This window comes from Lissotriton helveticus, chromosome 1_1 (genome assembly GCF_964261635.1).
Source record: "Lissotriton helveticus chromosome 1_1, aLisHel1.1, whole genome shotgun sequence".
In the NCBI taxonomy this organism is placed as follows: Eukaryota; Metazoa; Chordata; class Amphibia; order Caudata; family Salamandridae; genus Lissotriton; species Lissotriton helveticus.
The window spans coordinates 1,758,874,084-1,758,893,551 of record NC_136057.1 but is presented as its reverse complement, the minus strand read 5'-3'; the positions used below and the strand labels follow the sequence as shown (position 1 = coordinate 1,758,893,551).

The 19,468-nt window shown below is 41.5% G+C and overlaps 1 protein-coding gene across 1 annotated transcript in view; it reads left to right on the top strand.

Annotated features, from left to right (window-relative positions):
* The first annotated feature begins 866 nt into the window (after positions 1–866).
* The window catches only part of OLFM2 (olfactomedin 2), a 456,349-nt gene continuing 437,747 nt past the window's right edge, over positions 867–19,468 (top strand). Inside the window, exon 1 of the mRNA XM_078659181.1 lies at positions 867–1,186. Coding sequence (XP_078515307.1) covers positions 1,058–1,186 — 129 coding nt within the window. The 5' untranslated portion in view covers positions 867–1,057. The remainder of the gene's footprint in view (positions 1,187–19,468) is intronic.

Below are 19,468 nucleotides of genomic sequence, written 5' to 3'. Positions count from 1 at the left end.
TTTTGTAACACGTAGCTCCTACCAAGCCGTAACTACAGCACACCACAACACATTATACCCTAACGTATGGTGTTAGGTCATCCCAACTGATAGCATATTTCACATCACCCCACAGCGTAACATAACGTACTGCATCAAGCATAACATAGAAGGCCATATTATTCCATCCCATAACAACCCTATGCCCTTCAATCATGCACAACGTACACATATCATATAATAATTCTATACCATATTATCACGGGCACCATTAAATCAGTGAATGGCTACTTCTTCCTAATAAAATTGGATCTCGTCCTCAGAAAGCCATATGCACTGAATCTGAGCCCGCATTTTTAAGGTATATAAATGTGTAGCTGCCCCCCCCCCCTCCTATTTTTCGCCTTGAAGCAGGAAGGGTCCCACCCTCAGCACATCTCAGTTTTCCATGCCAGGCGCTCCAGCCATGTCAGACGTGAATGGCGTGAGAGGGAAGCCCTCTGAAACTCGAAAGCCTGAGCGCACCAGCCGCATCAAGGGACATTATTTCGGCTGAACACCCCCGCCTGAAGGAGGGGGCTCCTCCGCTGACCCCAGAGCACGCCTCCCTGGAGGGACCAGTGCCCCCAAGCTGGTGCCTGCTTCTGACCGGCAGCAGACTGACGTCACTTCGGCTGTAAGTGAGCGCAGGCTAGTTGGGGGTGGGGGGGGGGCTGTTTTTCCTCCCCATCCATCGCTGTACGCCTCTCGGTAGAGAGGGAGGAGGGGAAGGAGCAGACTGTGGGGAGAGCTCCCTCCCGCTTTCTCCCTCTCTCTCTCTCTCTCTCTCCCTCTCTATCTCTCTGAGAGTCCGCAGCATCAGCACCAGGGCAGCCGGCTCCCTTCATCCCTGGCAGCATCCTCTTGTGAAGGAAGAAGGCTCCTGGGGACCACCCCTTCCAGGGTGGGAGAAGAGCAAAAGCATGGGGCAAGGCTAGTGAGAAGACTCAAGAGGAGGAGGAGGGGGCCAAGGTGCCGGTGGCAAGTTTCTGGAAGAATAGGGGGGCACCCCTCGGAGGGGGATGAAGCAAGGGGCGACATGACGGTGCCGCTGCTGAAGATCGGAGCTGTGCTCAGTACCATGGCAATGGTGACCAACTGGATGTCCCAGACTCTGCCCTCCCTGGTCGGGCTCAACGGCACCCGCCCCGGAACATCGGAGAAAATCGTGAGTCGCTCCGCATTTTACCATTTATTTATAACTTAGTCAAGTCTGTGAACTGTGTTTAAAGCTGTATTAAGCTTTGCGGTAAACGGGCAGGGGCGATAGAGAAAGTGGGACATTGCGGGATAGGTCGATATGGTTGTGCTGAACCAGTCCCATGTGACTGACTCTAACCAGCCCCGCAGACTTCTCTTTATGAATAATTGGCGTATCAGGAAATCTCTCAGTTTCCCCGGTAAGTTCCTATCCTTTCAGCATTCCTACACATTAATGTGGACTGATGCGGTGACACTGTGAGAGCGCGTTGAAGCCGCATGAAGAGGGCGTATAGCACTGTAAAAACACCGGATAAACAAAACGCAGCACTGTAGAAGAATTGTAAACATGTCTGTGCCACGCACGTCACAAACATTGAAAATGTAGCTGCTTTCAAATGTGTGATGCTGCTGGAAGGAGGCAGTGAGTTCGGACACCTGCTGCTGTGTGGTAGACGAGGACCTACGAACACGCGAGCTATAGACATGCCTCAATGCCTCATAGGTGCAATACACACGTAAGGTCTCTGTCCTCGGGATGGGCAGTATTTTTATATAGCGCGCTTTCTACGGACCAAGCGGCCCTAGGCGCTATAATCTGCAGAATCACCGGATATCTGGTCTCTTCTTCCCCTGAAAGCTCATTTTATATGGGAGGAAGTGGTCTAATATGGGTTTTTAGATTAACCCTCATATAGGTAAAGATAATTATACCACGAAGGACTGGAGGTGGCAAGGTAGATTTATCAAATAAAGAATGATTGGGCGAATGAAGGACAGGGAAGAGGCGAGACGTATAGAAATAGATATGGATAGGAGAGATAGAAAGAGCCTAGGAGGAGATCGGAAATCAGACGAGGGGAAGGGTAGGCGGGAGAGAGGGACAACAGAAGGAGAGGGGGGATACGGGTTAAAGGCGAGGAGGGAGTTGAAGAGATGAAAGGGAAAAACTTGAGGAAGATATATAGAGGGAGTAATCAAAGGAAGGCTAGGACGGAAAAGCAGGAGGGATGGACAGGGAGTCGGGGGGAGGGCCAGGAGAGGAGGGAAATGGACGTAGGATAGAGGGGATAAACTGAGGCTGAGGGGAGGGCGGGGTCCTGGAAGAGGGAGAGATGGAGGCAGATGATGCAGACAGTGGAAAGGAGAGTTGCAGAAGGCACGGAAAATGTACAAAAGTGTGGGAGCTAAGAGCAAGGAGAGGAGAGAGGAACGGGTAGGCTGGGGGTACGATGCTGAGAGGAGAGATTGGGAGTGACGGGAAGAGGGAATGAGGGGAGATGGAAGAAAGAACCGAGGGGATTTAGGATGAGGGCGGGCGAGAAGGAGGGGGCGCGGATTGAGGAAGGTGAAGGTACAGATGGAGAGAGAGCAAGAGAAGCGTTTACAGACGGAGGGAAGGATTCAAAAAGAGAAGAGTAAGGAAGGACTCACGGACAGAGGGATACACATGGAAAGGAGATGCAGAGAGAGGGGAGGGAGGGACACGCGGGGAGAGCAAGGGTGAAGCAAACAGAGCATAGCACCAACAAGAGAAGGAGGGACATCTCGAGATCGAGTGAGGGTCAGCTTCAAAGAGAGAGAGGAAGAGAGATAAAGAGGGACACACTGAGAAGGGAAGAGAGCAACATGGAGAAGAGGAGGAGAGACATTTTAAAAGCAGGAGGGCCACATGGGGAGAGGGAGGGAGGGCGCTAGTGAGAAAGAAATAGAGAGGCAGAAGGAGGGAAGGAATGCAGTGAAATGAGAGAGGGTTGAGTATTGTGCTCGGCAGAGACAGGAACACACACTGACGTTTAGAGGGGCAGACACAGGTGGACCGACAGACAGACAAGTAGAGACGGACAGACAGAGTGTATTGCTGCATAGAACGAGGGGCGGTAACACATTTACATCTCAATAACATGCATAAATCACACTTTTTTAATACCCCCCCCCCCCCCTGTGTACACTGAATTGCAAGGGACATTAAAAGAAGTAAGCCGGGGATCACAATCTGAACCCGGCGAAGCAGGAGCGCAGTGATGAGCGCGTGAAGGCCGGAAGCACAGAGCGCAACCTCTCGGGAACCTCACGCTCTCTCGGGCAGACCGCCCTGCGCCTCTGTCCGGGGAGCACGGGGGTGCCGTGATGTGTTCCCATCAAGCCTGCCCCCAGGAGACCGTTTCAAAGAGAGGTCCTCATTTTAACAGGGGATTTGTCCGCGACTTTCACCCCTGGCCCTAGCCTAGAGGACACCCTGCCTTCCCTAGTTAAGAGAACAGGGGTGGCTGGGCGTGAGGTGATGACATCATATGCACCTCTGGGGGGCTCTGCCAAGGCGTCAAATTCGGCTCTAATTAGACAGCGGCTCTTCTCACCCACCCACTCTTTTCAGGACCCTCACAGGGTAGGTGTCGGATCACAGTGGCAGGAGGCACACGATCCTTTGCAGATGTAGGTAACAGACAGTCATCCAGCGAAACCTGGTCCTGCCTGGACACAACTGTGGGGCATATTATCAAGCACGACGCTAACATTATCGCCGCTTTAGCGGCAGAAAACTGCCTTTAAAGCGGCGATAATTGGCTTGATAATTATACGCCGTAAAGATTTCCCACAAGAACATGGGCTTCTATGGGAATTCACAAGGGCGTATTATCAAGCCCATTATCGCCGCTTTAGCGGCATTTTTCTGCAGCTAAAGTTGCGATAATGTAAACGCTGTTTCTTGATAATATGCCCTGTGTTTTTGAACGTGCTGTTGTGTCGAATCACATATATTAATACCAAAATGCCACATAGTTTAGTCTGGCCACCAACAAGTTATCGAAATACTCTCGATAATAATGATATTTGCTACAGTGGTTGGGGGTGTGAGCTTTAGAGAAGAAGACTTGCGTTCAAATCCCGGCTTCTACACCTAATCAAACCAGGTGATCTTTGGAAAGTCATTATAGATATCTGCAATTCAAAAAAATCTGTTAACATTGGAAGTGTTTTGTAAGGCTTACTGATAGCACTAATACATTCTTATAACAGTGGATTCGTCCGTATATTTTTCTCCAAACACTACCCTTCAATTATCTTTATCCACGACATCCTTTCCTTGTTTCTCTGTTAAACTGAGTTTTTATTTGCATTAAATGTTCTTATGTCTTTCAAATCTGGTCCTATGTTGAGAGGTGATACCTTTATTTCGGTTTCATGGAAGTGCATTTTTATCTGAACACAGTTGCAGTGTTTTAGAATTTCCCTCCCTCACTTGTTTTGGTATATTGAAAATAAATGCCGTTTTAATGTGCTAGCCATCCCTCCAACTATTTTCACATTGGAGGTACATTTTTTAACTTAATTCGGCCACAACTTTTTGAAAATTTTATAGACTTCCTGAAATCTAACTGAATTCTGCTTGCCACTTATGCGTCCGCACTTGTTGAAAATCCAACCTGCAGCCTCTGAATCCTTTCTTACACTCATTGGAAACATCACTTCGGGAATAAAGAGGATTTTCAATTTCCTAGATTTTTTATCCTAACCTTATATTCTCATCACAGTGTCATTAAGAAGGTTAAATCCCCTGGTTAGTTCAGATAAAGGAGCTGCCCTCTGCTTCCCTGCTCACACGTTTCACTACTAGTACCAGGCATCACCATGGCCCAATTGATTCTCAAATAATAGGATCACCTCTAGTTTTAGAAGGTGCTAGAAAATTCTAGGTGGTACCAAGGTGGCATGTGCAGGGCTCTAAAGGTTCAGTGCTTTGGGTGATGTATTTCAGGCTGCCATAGCATTTCTCTCTGTTTGGTATAGAACACATTTTTATATCATCCATTTGCATAATGCTCTCAATGTACATTGCAGTTGCTGAAACTGATAATCTGTTCTAAATCTGACACACACACACACACACACACACACGTACACACACACACGCTTACTTTCCTATATATATATATATTTATATATACATAAATATATATATATATATATATATATATATATGTGTGTGTGTGTGTGTGTGTGGGTGTGCGTGTGTGTGTGTAAATATTATGGTAAGTTAATCTTCCATGGTTTAACCACAGCAAGCAAATTGATCTGCAAGTTAAAGGTTATTTCTCTCTCGAAAATCATACCTCACAGTGCTTGATTCCTCATTCTGATTATCGAACTCATATGCAAATTTACTTGATTAACTTGCCCTTGAGATTTAAAAAGTCTGAGTAAGTCTTTCAGGGGTTTGACGATGTGTCCTGCAGTTAATCAACACGATTCTGAAGCAGCCACCCGACCCCTGAGCTATCTTAACAGCTAGTGAGATACGCAGGCATTTAGCTCGCCTTGCATGGTGGTATCTACACTGATATCAGGAAAATGTAGACTACAGTGGGTTGTCTTGAAATCTAAGCCCAGAGGGTGGACAATGTATGTTTGGTGGTTCTGAACAGAAAATTACGCATGTGTGGGTGTTTTGTGCGGCTTCCAACTGTTCATCTCTTCTCTGCATTACATCGCCCCTTACCTTCCTCTTAATGGAGAGTGAGAGTATGGTGGAACGGAGGAAGAATTCAAGTAGGCACTGTATCTAGATGATCTTATCTGTTGCCTTCATCCCTCCTTTTCCTCATCCTGCCATCTTAGCTTGCTGCCTTTCCCCATTCTGGTAGACACCATTTCATAGCTGACAAGAGGCTACTATGTGGTGCTTTTGTGTGTTTGCATGCGCAGGTGTGCGCATATGTGTTAGTCGCCTGTAGCACGAGGAGACATATGGGCCACACTCAGAAAAAGCAAACTTTCAAGTGCCACATAACAAAGTGCCATTAAGCAATGTCTCAAGTGCCACATGTGGCTTTATGACCCAAAATGGCAGCTTAGCGAGGGATGAGCGGACATTTTCATAGATGTGCATCCACTTTCATGAAAAGCTTTGGTCCATCTGTGCCCTCTTCTCATCTCATATCATGTCAATAATAATCTGAGGGTCTTCATTATATTGATCTGTTATTGATGAAGGGTAGGCTTCCCGGTGGGATAGAAACCTGGAACCTGCATTAACACACGGCGGAAACCAATCAACAGACCAAGCTATCTTACGGGACATGTTGGCGTCCTCCTAGCGAGCCAGTCCTGTCAAGGTTTACAGTCAGTGTCCCTCAGAGATGTATGGGGAAGCAGGCACGGCCCGTGCCGGGCGTTATACTGGGGCGGTGACGTCAGGCAGGGGAGGGTCAGGGTGTGGGGTTGTAAAACGCGGGATATGGACCATTAGAGGTAAGTACCGATAAAAATAAATAAAACAAATTTCGTTGCCCAGGCTGCATCGCCAAATGTGATGCAGCGTGGGCAACAAAATTTGTTTTATTTATTTTTATCGGTACTTACCTCTAATGGTCCATATCCCGCATTTTACAACCCCCCACCCTGACCCTCCCCTGCCTGACGTCACCGCCCCTGTATAACGCCCGGCACGGGCCGTGCTTGTGGGGAAGAATGTCACTCTTTTGCAATCTGCTTTTCCGAATGAGCAGACACTATTTGTCAAAGTGCAAAGGGATGCTGTGTGTGCACTCGCCTTCCATGAAAAGTTTAACTGTGGGATTTGCATCAAATCAGCAGCAGGTTAAGATATTCCACAAATGCATCATTGAGAAGATGTGAGCTATCCTCAGATGACACTGGAAACACTTGTGTCCTGTTACTAATAGCACTGCACATCCTGGCTGCTGGCACACAGCCTCCAAGGAATGCTGTTCGCCTCAGGCTGCCTCTTGCAAAGAGCTTAGGTTTTAATGAAGTAGAATATAAACAATTCCAAGCAGCAAAAAAACTGAGAGCCCTTCCAGCTAAATCTTAACTCCTCAAGATTCTGCAGTATATCTATAATATAAGATAGTTTTCAGGCCTCATTTTTTTATTTTTAAAGTTTTATATAGCACTAGCTTAACCCGTAGGTACCAGAGCGCTTTAAAAACACACAGTAAACAGCAGAAGGACATTACATTACATCGAAGGCTGGCAGTAAGGAAGCAAACCGAAGAAAAAGAAAAAAATACAGCATGGGAAATGAATATGCAGTGCAGCGGAAGCAGAGAGAGCAATAAAAAGAAGCAGTTGAGAATGACATAGTCCGGTCACCCACTATCCTTGAATGTCCAGGGGGAGAGGAGATAACTCGGATATAGTAGTCTAGGTAAGTTGACGTTGGTCCTGATAGTATTTGTTTAGGAGATGGAGTTTCAGCTCCCTTTTGAAACAGGAGAAGGAGGGGTTGCATCTGAGGACTCCAGGGAGAGCGTTCCATATCCTGGGAGCGTTGACAGAAAACGATCGGTATTGGGTGTTTTCTTTTTCATTTTCGGAGGAATAAGAAGGAGAGAGTTGGAGCTTCTCAGCATTGTGGATTGACCTGCTCTTATCAGTTTGTTATTTAGGTAGTTGGGGGCAGGAGAGTGAAGGGTTTTGTGTCTGATGCAGGCCAGTTTATAGATACATCTCCCTTCCATGGGAAGCCAATTGAGGCAGTTGAGAGCTGGAGTGATGTGTTCAAATCTTCTAAGTCCTGATACGAGTCAAGCGGACATGTTCAGCACTGCCCTTAGAGGGGCTAGGTGAGCTCTTGGAGTCCCTGTAAGGATGGCGTTCCTGTAGTCGATTTTAGAGAGAACTAGGGATTGGACTACTGTCTTGAGGTCATCGTGGGGTAGAAAAGGTTTCAATTTCTTGAGGTGTTTTAGAGAGAAAAGACTAGAGCACTTTTTGCTGCATTTTGAGGGTATAAGAAGGGTATGCAAATCTTTGTAATTTGCATTTGTGTAATTGTGCAAAACATCTGAGAAAATATGCGGAATTACACATAACTATGGGAAATTCGGCATTTAGCACCATATTCTAGTGTAAAATATGCCCCTTCACCCATTTTGGATAGCAGAACGCCCTTCACTCTAGCGCTGAATGCACAAGTTCCAGGCAGAACAGCCACTCCCATCTGCTCATTCACGTTGTTCCTGCATTCCAGTGATATAATTTTGCTGGGAACACAGCGTAATTACGCAAACACAGTGTAATGGTGACATTTTTGGAATATCTTTTAGCATGTGTAATGCAAAATTCCTGAAATTATACAAATTATGAGAGCGTAATTGAAGTATTGTGTGGGCCTACTTATAAGTCTCCTCATGTTTGTTTCTTGCTTAATGGAAAATCGTGCAATGGTGTATGCAATTGCCCTCTTTTAGGATATTGTTGTAAATCTAGAGGTAAATATGAACAAACTTCTGTTTTCTGACTTGTACCTTGTAAGAGTCAGGTTTTGCTAAAATCTAGCTCAAAGCAATAATTTTGATAGCCTTGGAAGGATGAAACTAATAAGCCTGGGTGGAGTTTGCAGAGTTCCGCGCTATGGAACTCCGCGAAGTGACAAAAACTCTGCAGGGCTACGCGGAGTTCCGCAAGCGGTGCAAAATGTTAGGGTCATGCCATTTGTGGTGATTGTGAGTGCCAGGTGTTTGTTCCACACTGTAATGTCATCGCAAGTGGGACCATGTGCAGAGCAAGAGTGTACAGCTTCCTTTCTGCTGCTCGAGTAGATTTTCTACACGAGCAGCAGTTACCTCAACGCAAATGGAAAGTTTCTCAACGTGAGTGGTCGTGACCTGCCGAGATCACTCGCATTGAGAAATTCGACCACTCACGTTTAGATATCTTGCCAGGAGGTTAATTTTCCTCGCTCATGCTCACCAACTAGATCTTGGCGAGTGAGAGCAAGGAAAAATCTCACCGGGAGCTGGATTTTCCTCGCTAACGCGCGCCAACTTGAAATTGACGAGCACAAGCAAGTTTTTGGAAACTCCCTGGAGTGCGGAAAAATCCGCAAAATCTGTTGACAGAGCGGAGCTCACCGCCCAGGCTTAGAAACCATGACTCAATCCTATAGTGATGGATTATGAGGTTTTCAGTCAATTTCTACAACAGATGCTTTACCAAAAAAGCTATCTTACAAGATATATGATGAACAGCTTTAATAATTAATCAGAATTCTTTTTAGGCATCCCTGGGATGCCTGTATTCACATCCTAATTATAACAGAAACTGCCTTCCTTCCACTTAGCCATATATTTTCTCTTTGATGCCACAACATGGGCATTGGGTTGCCATTCTTTTTACAATTATTTGAGATTGGGAGACTGACCTATGGAATCAATGACACATCCAGACATGTCTTTGTCTCCCAAAAGCCAACATCCCTAGTAAGAATCAGTCACATACGAAATTGTTGTCACTCTGTCTTTGTGGCAAGCTTGTCTTCAGGGAACAGTATAGAAGTACTCTTTTAAATATGTTTGATTCCCAAGTGTATGAAGATGTTGTTTCTGGCTCCTGTACCAATGTTTCTGTATATCATAACCTGCTGCAGAGTTCTGAATAAGTATGAGAAACCGAAACATATAAAGATTAAGAGTTTGTGTTGTTTTGTAATGCAGGAATTCATCCTCTGTCTCCTTTAGCAAACACACCTAGAATTGCAGTGCTGAACCAATGGCATTAAATAAACTGCAACAAGTCTCTAAGAATTACTTAATCACTGCTGGTAAATTTGAAGATGGATGATGTGCAAGTAAACAAACATGTTGCCTTATATGTGGCAAATATATATTCTATTGCTATATTATCTTATTAAAAAGCTATGAATTGAAGCTCATTTGAAATTGACTGATTCAAAAAGTGTGCTCCATATCTGCAACAAGGGTAAGGTATGGTTATTTTACAGATGTTAGCATAGCTCACATTTGAATGTGCACTACCACTTTATTCTACTTTTTGTGGATTGTTGTGTGCTCTGATTAGGATTAAAGTAAGAGTGTGTGGTGGCCTGTTGCCCAATACTGTCCTTGGTGCGTATTATTTACCAAGTTGAAGTATCCTTGGGCAAGTGAAGAGTACATTTTATGCGCTAATATTCCTCTGGGAGCAATATCACCTGCCTAAGAGGAGCAGTGGTGAGCATGACGTGTACTTTAGGAGATTGAACTTGTATTTTAGGTGGAAATTAAAGGGGAAAGGTAAAGTGTGAAAAGTGTTTTTCTTGTTTTAAAAGCAAATTGTTTAACCATTGGGACAGCCTCGCTAAAGACCTCATAGAAAGAACTGGTTTTAGCCAAAAGATTGCATGGTTCATCAATCAAAGCATGTCAATTACATGTGGATTACGCGACAGTCAATTTAAGAAACAGTCCCTGACAGTGTCACACCTCTCCAAATTTATTTTGATCAACTGGCTGTTGACCTTGACAATCGTGAAAGACGAATATCCTACAATTGAGAAAACAACTTTGCTGAGAATATTCCCCCAAGAGCATTATGGAATATAAATATTAATGATGACTGAGATTTAAACTCCAGTGGCAGAGTTGTGGGAAGATCGGAACATCGGAAAGTTGTACATTTTTTGAGCTAAGTGCAATTTCACTTGTCTGCAAAGTTTCTCTATAATTTTCTTGAACACTATTTAAGTTAAAAAGTGACAGAACAGCAAATCACTGGATAGGCGTGCATTGTTGAATTCATTAATGTTGAAAAGTGCCCTATTTTAAAAAAAAGAAACTACTGAAAGTCCTTTTTTGACGAGTGAAAATAACCATTTAAACAACAACGGTTATATGGAAGTGATTATAAGCTGACCTTTGACGTTTTCCTAATAAAACATTAACAAAAATGCCCTAAGAGAAGACTGTAACTAAATCATTGAATAAGAACGCAGAAACCCTCTCCTTCAAACTTATAAAACAATGGAATAGACTATGTACCCGCAGGCAGGCGTCGGCTGTGTTTCATATTTCAAGTATTGAACTTTCTCATTTTAGAGATAATTTTCAATTCTTTTATTCAGTCTTTTGAATAGGGGTTTATGACTCGCTTTCTAGATTTTAGGAATTTGTCTTTTGGCTAAGATCAAAGTATATCTATTCCCCAATTTTTGGTATAAATTTTATTCAGAATCATTTTTACATGCCGAAATATTTCCTCTGAGAAACTCAGATCTACCTGACAATCCTAAACCCATTTTTCTAAGCATAATTTTGTGGCTAACACAACAAACATAGCGGATTTGCACAGAGATAAAAGCACCTTTTGGGATATAATATGCTTTAAAGACAAAACTTTGTTGAGTGCAGCTTAAAGCAAACATAAACATTGGCAAAATCAGTAGATATTTGTTGTGAAGCTTATTGCCTTTACCAATGTTTTTTTATATTCCCAGATAGCCCCAGCAAATGAGTGTGCGACTGCTCTGGCATTGTCTTAATGGGATTATTTAAAATATTACAAAATGCATTAAAAGATGGCCGCCAGCGATGTGCATAAGTTCACAGTGGCCATCTTTGAATGTTTTTTTAAGCAAATCTCGTTCAAAGTATGGACACACAGCTTACTTTGAATGGGATTTGTTAGGATGCATCTAATAATGAGCAAGGGCTGACACAAAGCCATCTCTAAAAAAAGAAATGATGTATTGAGTTGCCTGCAGCCAAGACTTCATAAGCTTACTTGACAAAATCCCTTTACAAATCTTCCGTGTTTTCCCCTCATGCAAATATTAATTCCTCATTCCATTTGTCTATTTGTATCCTCACCAGCTACCATTTTTTCCAATCTATCTAAGCATGACTGTATCAGAGCAGATGGGAGTAAGTTATTGTGTATTCATTTGTATAAAAGAGGTTTGACTGGAATAACTCGTGGCATTCGTCTATTAAAAAAAAACAGTAAACATTTCTCATACTGCTGGTACTTTTCATTAATTTATTTGAAGTTAAGTTTGTATTTCAGAAATTCTAAATCTGCCCATGCATTTCTGATCTCCAATTATCCATGAAAAAAATCAAACAGTGGCCCAGTTCTTCCCACACAATATTTTGTTGTATTTCTTCACATTTGAATTCCCTACATAGCAAGATATTGTGCCTATCAAACCATTTTATCTCTTATGTTATTATAGAGTCCCCATATATTTTTGTGTATGCAGTATTTTATCCCATCAAATGCTTCTACCTTGACAAAAGAGGACGACAGTAGAACAAAGCATTGAGCCTTCCACTCGTTTCTACACCAGATGCTATTCATGTCCTCTCTGTTTTGCCAAAAGAGGGAATCCTTGGAGTGAAAGCTACATGGTAACTGGTAAATTAGGCATTCCAAACCTCCCTTTTAAAAACATAAGTTGCAGAATTCTAACATTTATTTCAACTTCTTATAACAGGACATACAGACATTGCAGACATTGTTAATGTATGTAGTTGATAAAACAATCGGCATATAACTTGTACGAAAATTCCTATTTTAATGGTCATTACCTTTTCACACAGTATAAAAGTAAATCAGTTCCATTCCTTCCAATCTGGATTCACCCTTTCTCAAGCAGGATAGAAATTACCCTTTATAAGTATAGTAAAATCCTTAGTTATTATCCACACGCCCATTCTTAAGCCAAGTTAATGTTTACACTTGGCAAAGTGCTACAAATAGCAAATGGGTGTGATTGCGAGATTCACCTGTATTTCCAGTTGCTTTTATGACCTGAGAAATCTTTATAACTTCACAGCAAGTCAATAAGTGGGATGTTTGGTATATCTGAATGTGGCATGTATAACAATGTTTTTTATATGGTAAAAACTCAAAAGATTAACGTATGTTCACAGAATAAACTTGTTCAGCAATATTTTTAAGGTTCAGGGGATACTTGTCAAATTCAGCACATATGGTGAAAAAGAAGACCCTACATTGTCTATCTAGCCAATTTAAATCTAAAGCACTTCACCCACTTGAGAAACAATTTGTATCAAATAGATTTCTAAAATCTCCCAACCCCACAAATGAACAGTTGACACAATCAAAAGTTATTTTACACTGATCCATATTCAACTCTACATATCCATTGCCAAATCAGTCACATCAATAACTTGATCTATATTAATTATTATCACTATTTAAACAGTCAGTTTTGCATAGGTCAGACCGGGCATAGCCCTCTCTAATCATGATATAAAATACTTAGAAAAATGAATATCCACAATTATAGTCCTGCATTCAATAAGGAATTTCAATTTGTTGAATTTGTTGCCTATTTTGATTTATATCGTTCCTTTCTGTAACCTCATTATAAAGTGCACTATGAAAAAATTGTAGTATATCTAAAACCATATCACAAAATGTAACAATAAATCTATTCATACCTTTCAAAATCTGATTGAATTAATTTGGTGTTATAATTCCAACCAACTAACTTAAATATCAATAGCCTTTGTCTTCTCTTAGGCCAAAGATGGAATTTGCATGATAAGCTGGTTTAAAATGTACTGAAGTTATTTGATCATTGTTTTAAACTTTTCTTTATAGCGAGGCAGAATAGTGGCAAAAAGTTCTCCAATATTAGAACTCTGCTAAGTCATTTGTGGAATTTAATCTCCCGGACTCTTCTAATCTCCATAGTAATAATTAATAGGCCATGTCTCCTCTCTCCTTTCTTCTAAATTGCCCATTGGATTAGAAAAAGACATAAAGCATACTCTGCAGATAAAGGGGCCGATTATGATAGAGGATTTTCCGCCTCCTCCGGGGCGGCGGAAGCCACCTCCGGCCCGGAGGAGGCGGAAAATCCTCTGCGGAGTCACCAAAGACCCACCACCGCATTACGATGGCTGGTGGGTCTTGGATTCTGTCCGCTGCTTTTCCGCCGCGGTCGGATTACAACCGCGGCGGAAAAGCTCTCCTTTGGCTGGCAGTGTCTATCAGACACCGTCAGCCAAATTAGGAAGCATTAGTAAACATGCTTTTCCGCGGTGGTTTTTCCGCCGTGGAAAAGCATGTGTACTTTTGCTTTTGGGGGCCCGTTGCGGGCCCCCAGGGCGTAGGCGGGTGGGGGGTGCACATGGGGGGTACCTATGGTACCCCCCAGCATTTACATGCACAAAGCGGCAGGCACCGCACGGTGCCTGCCGCTTTGTGCATGTAAATGTTACACATGCACTTTTAACATTGCGGCGGGTGCTGCTTGAAGCAGCAACCGCCGCAATGTTAAATATCCAGGATGTGACCGCCAGGGTGGCGGTCACATCCTGATTTGCATGGAGGGACCTCCGCAGTCCATGCGGACGGTCCCTCCACCTCTGGGATGGCGGACGGACGCAAGTCCGTCCGCCATCCTAATCGGCCCCAGAATGTGTTGCGTGGTGCATAGCTCTTATGTTGAGCACTGTACCTGGCTTTACCCAATTAACCATCTTTAAATCTGTGATCCACAACTGCGAACCATAGGTACTTCACCTCACTTCACGTTTCAGCAAATCAGGGGCCCGTGCACTACTGTTCCGGTACCTGCCGTAGTGCATAAATAAGACCCCAACTATAATTTTATCCAATGGAACATCAATAGTGCAATATTGCCAGACAAATAAAGGCCATTGGTTTACAATGCCAAAAATGATTATCTTTAGATAATCAGGTACCAACATACATTTGAAAGGTTTGATGATCAAAAGCAGATAGTAAACATATTTTTAGACAGAGTACAAGATGAGACGCTAACATATTTCATATTTGAACTAACTCGCAAATTGGATACCTTAAAATAAGAGTAAATCATTAATCAAGATCCTACTCCTCACCCAAGGAGAAAAATATAAAGAATCATGACATACCTCAAATATGTAGTATTGAAAGAAATTCACATCCTGTATTCAAATAAAAAAGTCATGCATTAATCCAGTAAGTGCAGAAATGTGTACCAGGTTCAATTCCTCCTAAATGTAGGTCATATTAAATCCGAATGTAATTCCAAAGTCTTATCCGTCAGTGCAGAAATGGGAATTAGTAACCCAAAAATTACTACCTATCAAAGTGACTGTACCATGTGAAATAGTGAAGCAAAAAACGAGTAAAAAAATGGGGGGGGGGCACATGCAATGACATAATAAACAATAAATCTAAAACAAAAACAAAGTAATGTTCGTCTCACATAATCGAGGGGGTGATGATACTCATGATCGTTAATATGAGAGCCATTGAATAGCTAACACCAGCCTTCCTCATTTCATATTCAATTACTAAGCAATAGAAAATATCCAATGTGTTTGGGTTTGGATCTTGTCAGAACCAATGAAACATAATTGATGCAAAGGAAACATATCTTAAAATAGTCACGTATCATCATTTGATATGCATAATATTTAATTGTGAAATCCCCATGAGAAACTTTGATCGTCCTGTGAAGCATGCAACACCTAATATCCTCAAAGAGTCATCATTTAGGAACGTTTGCATTGGTTATGGTCTAGCAAAAACACAATGCAAATGATAAATCACCGAACCACACAATGGTGGTCAAAGAAGATTACACTCGGCGAAAGCGTCACACAATAAGTGAGATGGTAACATGTTGATCATGAAAATGTCTCATTAGAATTTATTGTGATGGGGCGAAATTCCGTTGTCACAAAAACAAAACCAACACATAAACCTCATGTGGGGAAACATCTTCATGCTCGGGTGATGTATATAACAATATTACAGTAAGTACAACTATAGACCAGTGTTCCTACGACATAGTCCAGGCTATCTGCATAGTAATGCTACCCCATCAGACATCCCTAAAGCAGGCTGTACCTTAATATGTATCCTATTCATCATTGAGGTCCAACCAGTAAAACGGCATAGCCATCAGTACAGACTTATTTATTCATAGTCATTCGTTGGGTTGAAACAACAATGACCAATTAGCTGCTATGAGGCAGATATGGCCAATGGCATGAAGTGTGTATGTAAATAGTGACCATCATGGACTAATAATGGTGAAGCAAAAATAATAATGTAAATCATGCTATTATCGAATTTTAAACATACTTGACGGCAGAAATGAAAGGATAATAATATCCCGTCCATGTACACCAACCATATAGCTCAGGTTGGAGCGGTCCGATATTGAATAAGCCTAATAGATTTACGTGCCCGGAAGATGAAATCATTATTTAAGGTCCAAAATGCAACGGCCATCTTACATTGGCAAAACTTAAATTAAAGTTTATAATACAAAATTCAAGAACAGAATAACTGCTCTCATAAGAGATATGATATGGCACAAAACATATCATATTGTATCTTCTCTCAAAAGCAAAGACACCTTAGATTGAAGTGAAATAAGATTAAGAGGGCAACAAACTGATGCGATGTAAGACTGGAAAGTAGCACTCAACATAATATCAGTGGGCGGATATTCAACATACCAAATGATACAAATATGCCAATCATGTATATCCAATGATAATAACAATTTACACAGGGATCACTTACACTCTGGCACTGATCAGCAGTGGAAGAGTGTCCAAAGCATTCAAACCAGCAAAAACGAAATCCAGCACAGCATCAAAAATACAGGAGGTAGAGGCCAAAAAGACAGGGGAAACCACGCCAAAGATGCCAGGTCTAACAATATCATATTGTATCTTCACTCAAAAGCAAAGCCACCTTAGATTGAAGTGAAATAATATTAAGAGTGCAACAAACTGATGCGATGTGAGACTGGAAAGTAGCACTCAACATAATATCAGTGGGCGGATATTCAATATACCTAATGAGTTTATGTGACCAGGATATTCAAATCCCTACCCCTGGCGAATCATCCCACAGCCACCTGAGAGTGGCAGAAAATCAACAGAATAATATAGTATAGAGCTCAAATTCGCAATGAGACCCAAGGAAGAAAAGTAATGTGACAAAAATCATAATGTCACCTCAATAAGTGGCTGCTTGTAACTCAAAAATCAGCAGCCGTCTTGAAGTGGAGAAAATTGAAGATGCTGGTATTATGTGGAGCTAGGAGATATTACTTAAGGTGATAGTGTGAATAAACATAATATAGACAGTATAACCTTAGGCTCCCAATAGTGCAATATAATTAATAGCATTATGTAACATAATCAAATTTATATACATAAAATGGAAAGTGTATCCCCAGGCACCCATAATAAAGTCTCTCACCGTCAAATACCCCTGTCTTCGATAGATTTAAATTAGCACCATGTATATAAATAATAAAAAAACAGAATGACTCGAATATTTGAATGTCACATTGGACAACACCATTGGGTTATAGTAGAGGCAAGCCACATGGTATGTGTGTCAACGTGACAAAGGTATGTAAATGTCCCATTGTGACATTGGAAAGTGGCCATATATCATCCATATATATAAAAATTAAAAAAGGTGGCAACAAAAGTGATTATACACAAATCATTCTAGTAATACTCAGCCAGCTATGCAGATATTATGAGTGACACACAAATATCCAATTTCTCCTCTGTCAATGGTAGGTTCAGACATCAATGTGAAAACACTGCATGGTGAAAGAAATCATATAATCCGAAAAAAAATGAAATTCATTATATGTCTTATGAGCATCCAAGATCACCTTAAACAACAAATCCATTTGGATTCTGTTTGTCTGAGCATCAGTTCCCTGTTGCCTCCACGTACATTTTCAGTGACGTGATCAATTCCAAAAAAACAGAAAACAACATCATTAGAATGAGCCACTCTATAATGATCCATCATGGGATATCTAGTATCCTCATTTCGGAGTGCTCTGTGGTGTTCCTGAATCCGTGTCTTAAGGCTGTGCGATGTACTGACTACATAAATCATGTTGCATTTGCAACCAATTATGTACACTATAAACTGTGTATTACAATTGATTAAATGTTTCACATTGTGAATCTGTGATGTATAAAACGTAAAGTTTTTTGTCTCATTTATACCAAACTGGCATGACGAATGCCTATTATCAGATGATGAATATCGCTACTTATGTGTTGACAATGCAATATTTCCTTGCATTTATATTCTTCTCAAAGGCCATAAGGAGGGTGACTTTCCACCAGGGAGACCTATCATTTCTGGGGTTGGGTGTCCAATTAAGAGGTTGTCTGAATTTTTAGATATCAAACTGCAGAAATATGTGACCAACTTGACTTCTTATATATGAGACAGCAATGATATTCTTGTAAAGTTCAACAATTTTATGTTCAGATCCATCTTTAATAATTCCTTTATCTAACAGTTAAACAACCCAGCCAACTCATTTCGTCCATATGGGCTTCATCAGGGTTGGTATATTGATGTTTTGAGTGTCTCCCAAATCCAGAATCAAAAGGTCAATTGTTTTATTTTCAGGGGGTAAAGTACCCCCAAAGGAATCTTTATCCATAGTAATGCTGCATCAAATGCGGGAAAGCACCCATTTAATGGGAGAACATTCTCACCATATGAGACACTCAAAACATGGACCCTGATGATGTCCGTATGGAATTAACAAACTTGGATCTGAACACCAAACACACGACTCCAGATGGATTGAGTTTGATCGAATTGATCTAATATGCGATTGCTTTGGATGAGAGAATTGCACACTTTGAACCTTCATTGCTCTAAATTGAGTCATACTAATTGTGAATATTTGGGTTCTTTTTTCAGTAGTTGTTAGAGTGCCTTTTCAACACAGCTCCAGTTTTTCTTTTTCATCTATCATTTCCCTTATAGTTCTTTTAAGGTAGCCATGGCAACCATTTTTTATTTTGTGTTCTGATATGGTTGAAGTATTAGTTCCGAAGGCGAAGGCAAAATGTAATCAAAATATAGTTATATTACTGCTTTGCACCTCATCCTAGAACCGAGTGTTATAACTGTTGAGTTCCAGGCTCTTTTTTGTTTATTTTCCTTGGTATTGTCTGCTGTCTAGCTATACTTCGCATCTCGGGAGATAGAAATGCATTTTAGGTGGTTAAAGAAATGCAGTTTTATGAGCCTGTCTCATAAAATCAAAGTCTCTATTTAATATCACAGTAAGTTCTACATAAAGGCGCTCACTCACTCAATGGCAGTGCTCACAATGGAATGACAAATAACTCCAGTACTTTTTGGCAGGAGTGTCTGTACCAAGCTCAGAGGTTAAAAGGTTATCTTCCTTGAAAAGTTGAAAAGAGTGTTTTTTTGTCAGTATGTCATATACGTCTCATATAATATTGTGTCTCCAACGCTTTTTTAATAAAAATATCATCCCTTTGGGTGTACATTTGCTTTTATTAACAAAAATGTTTAGGACAAAATGTTATGTCATTGGATAGTTTTACAACAAAATTCTGGTACAACACCCCACAAAGAGCTACTTTCTTGATTTGCAACCATACAGAATGTGCACTGCTCTAGAGTCTTTGGGTCAGAT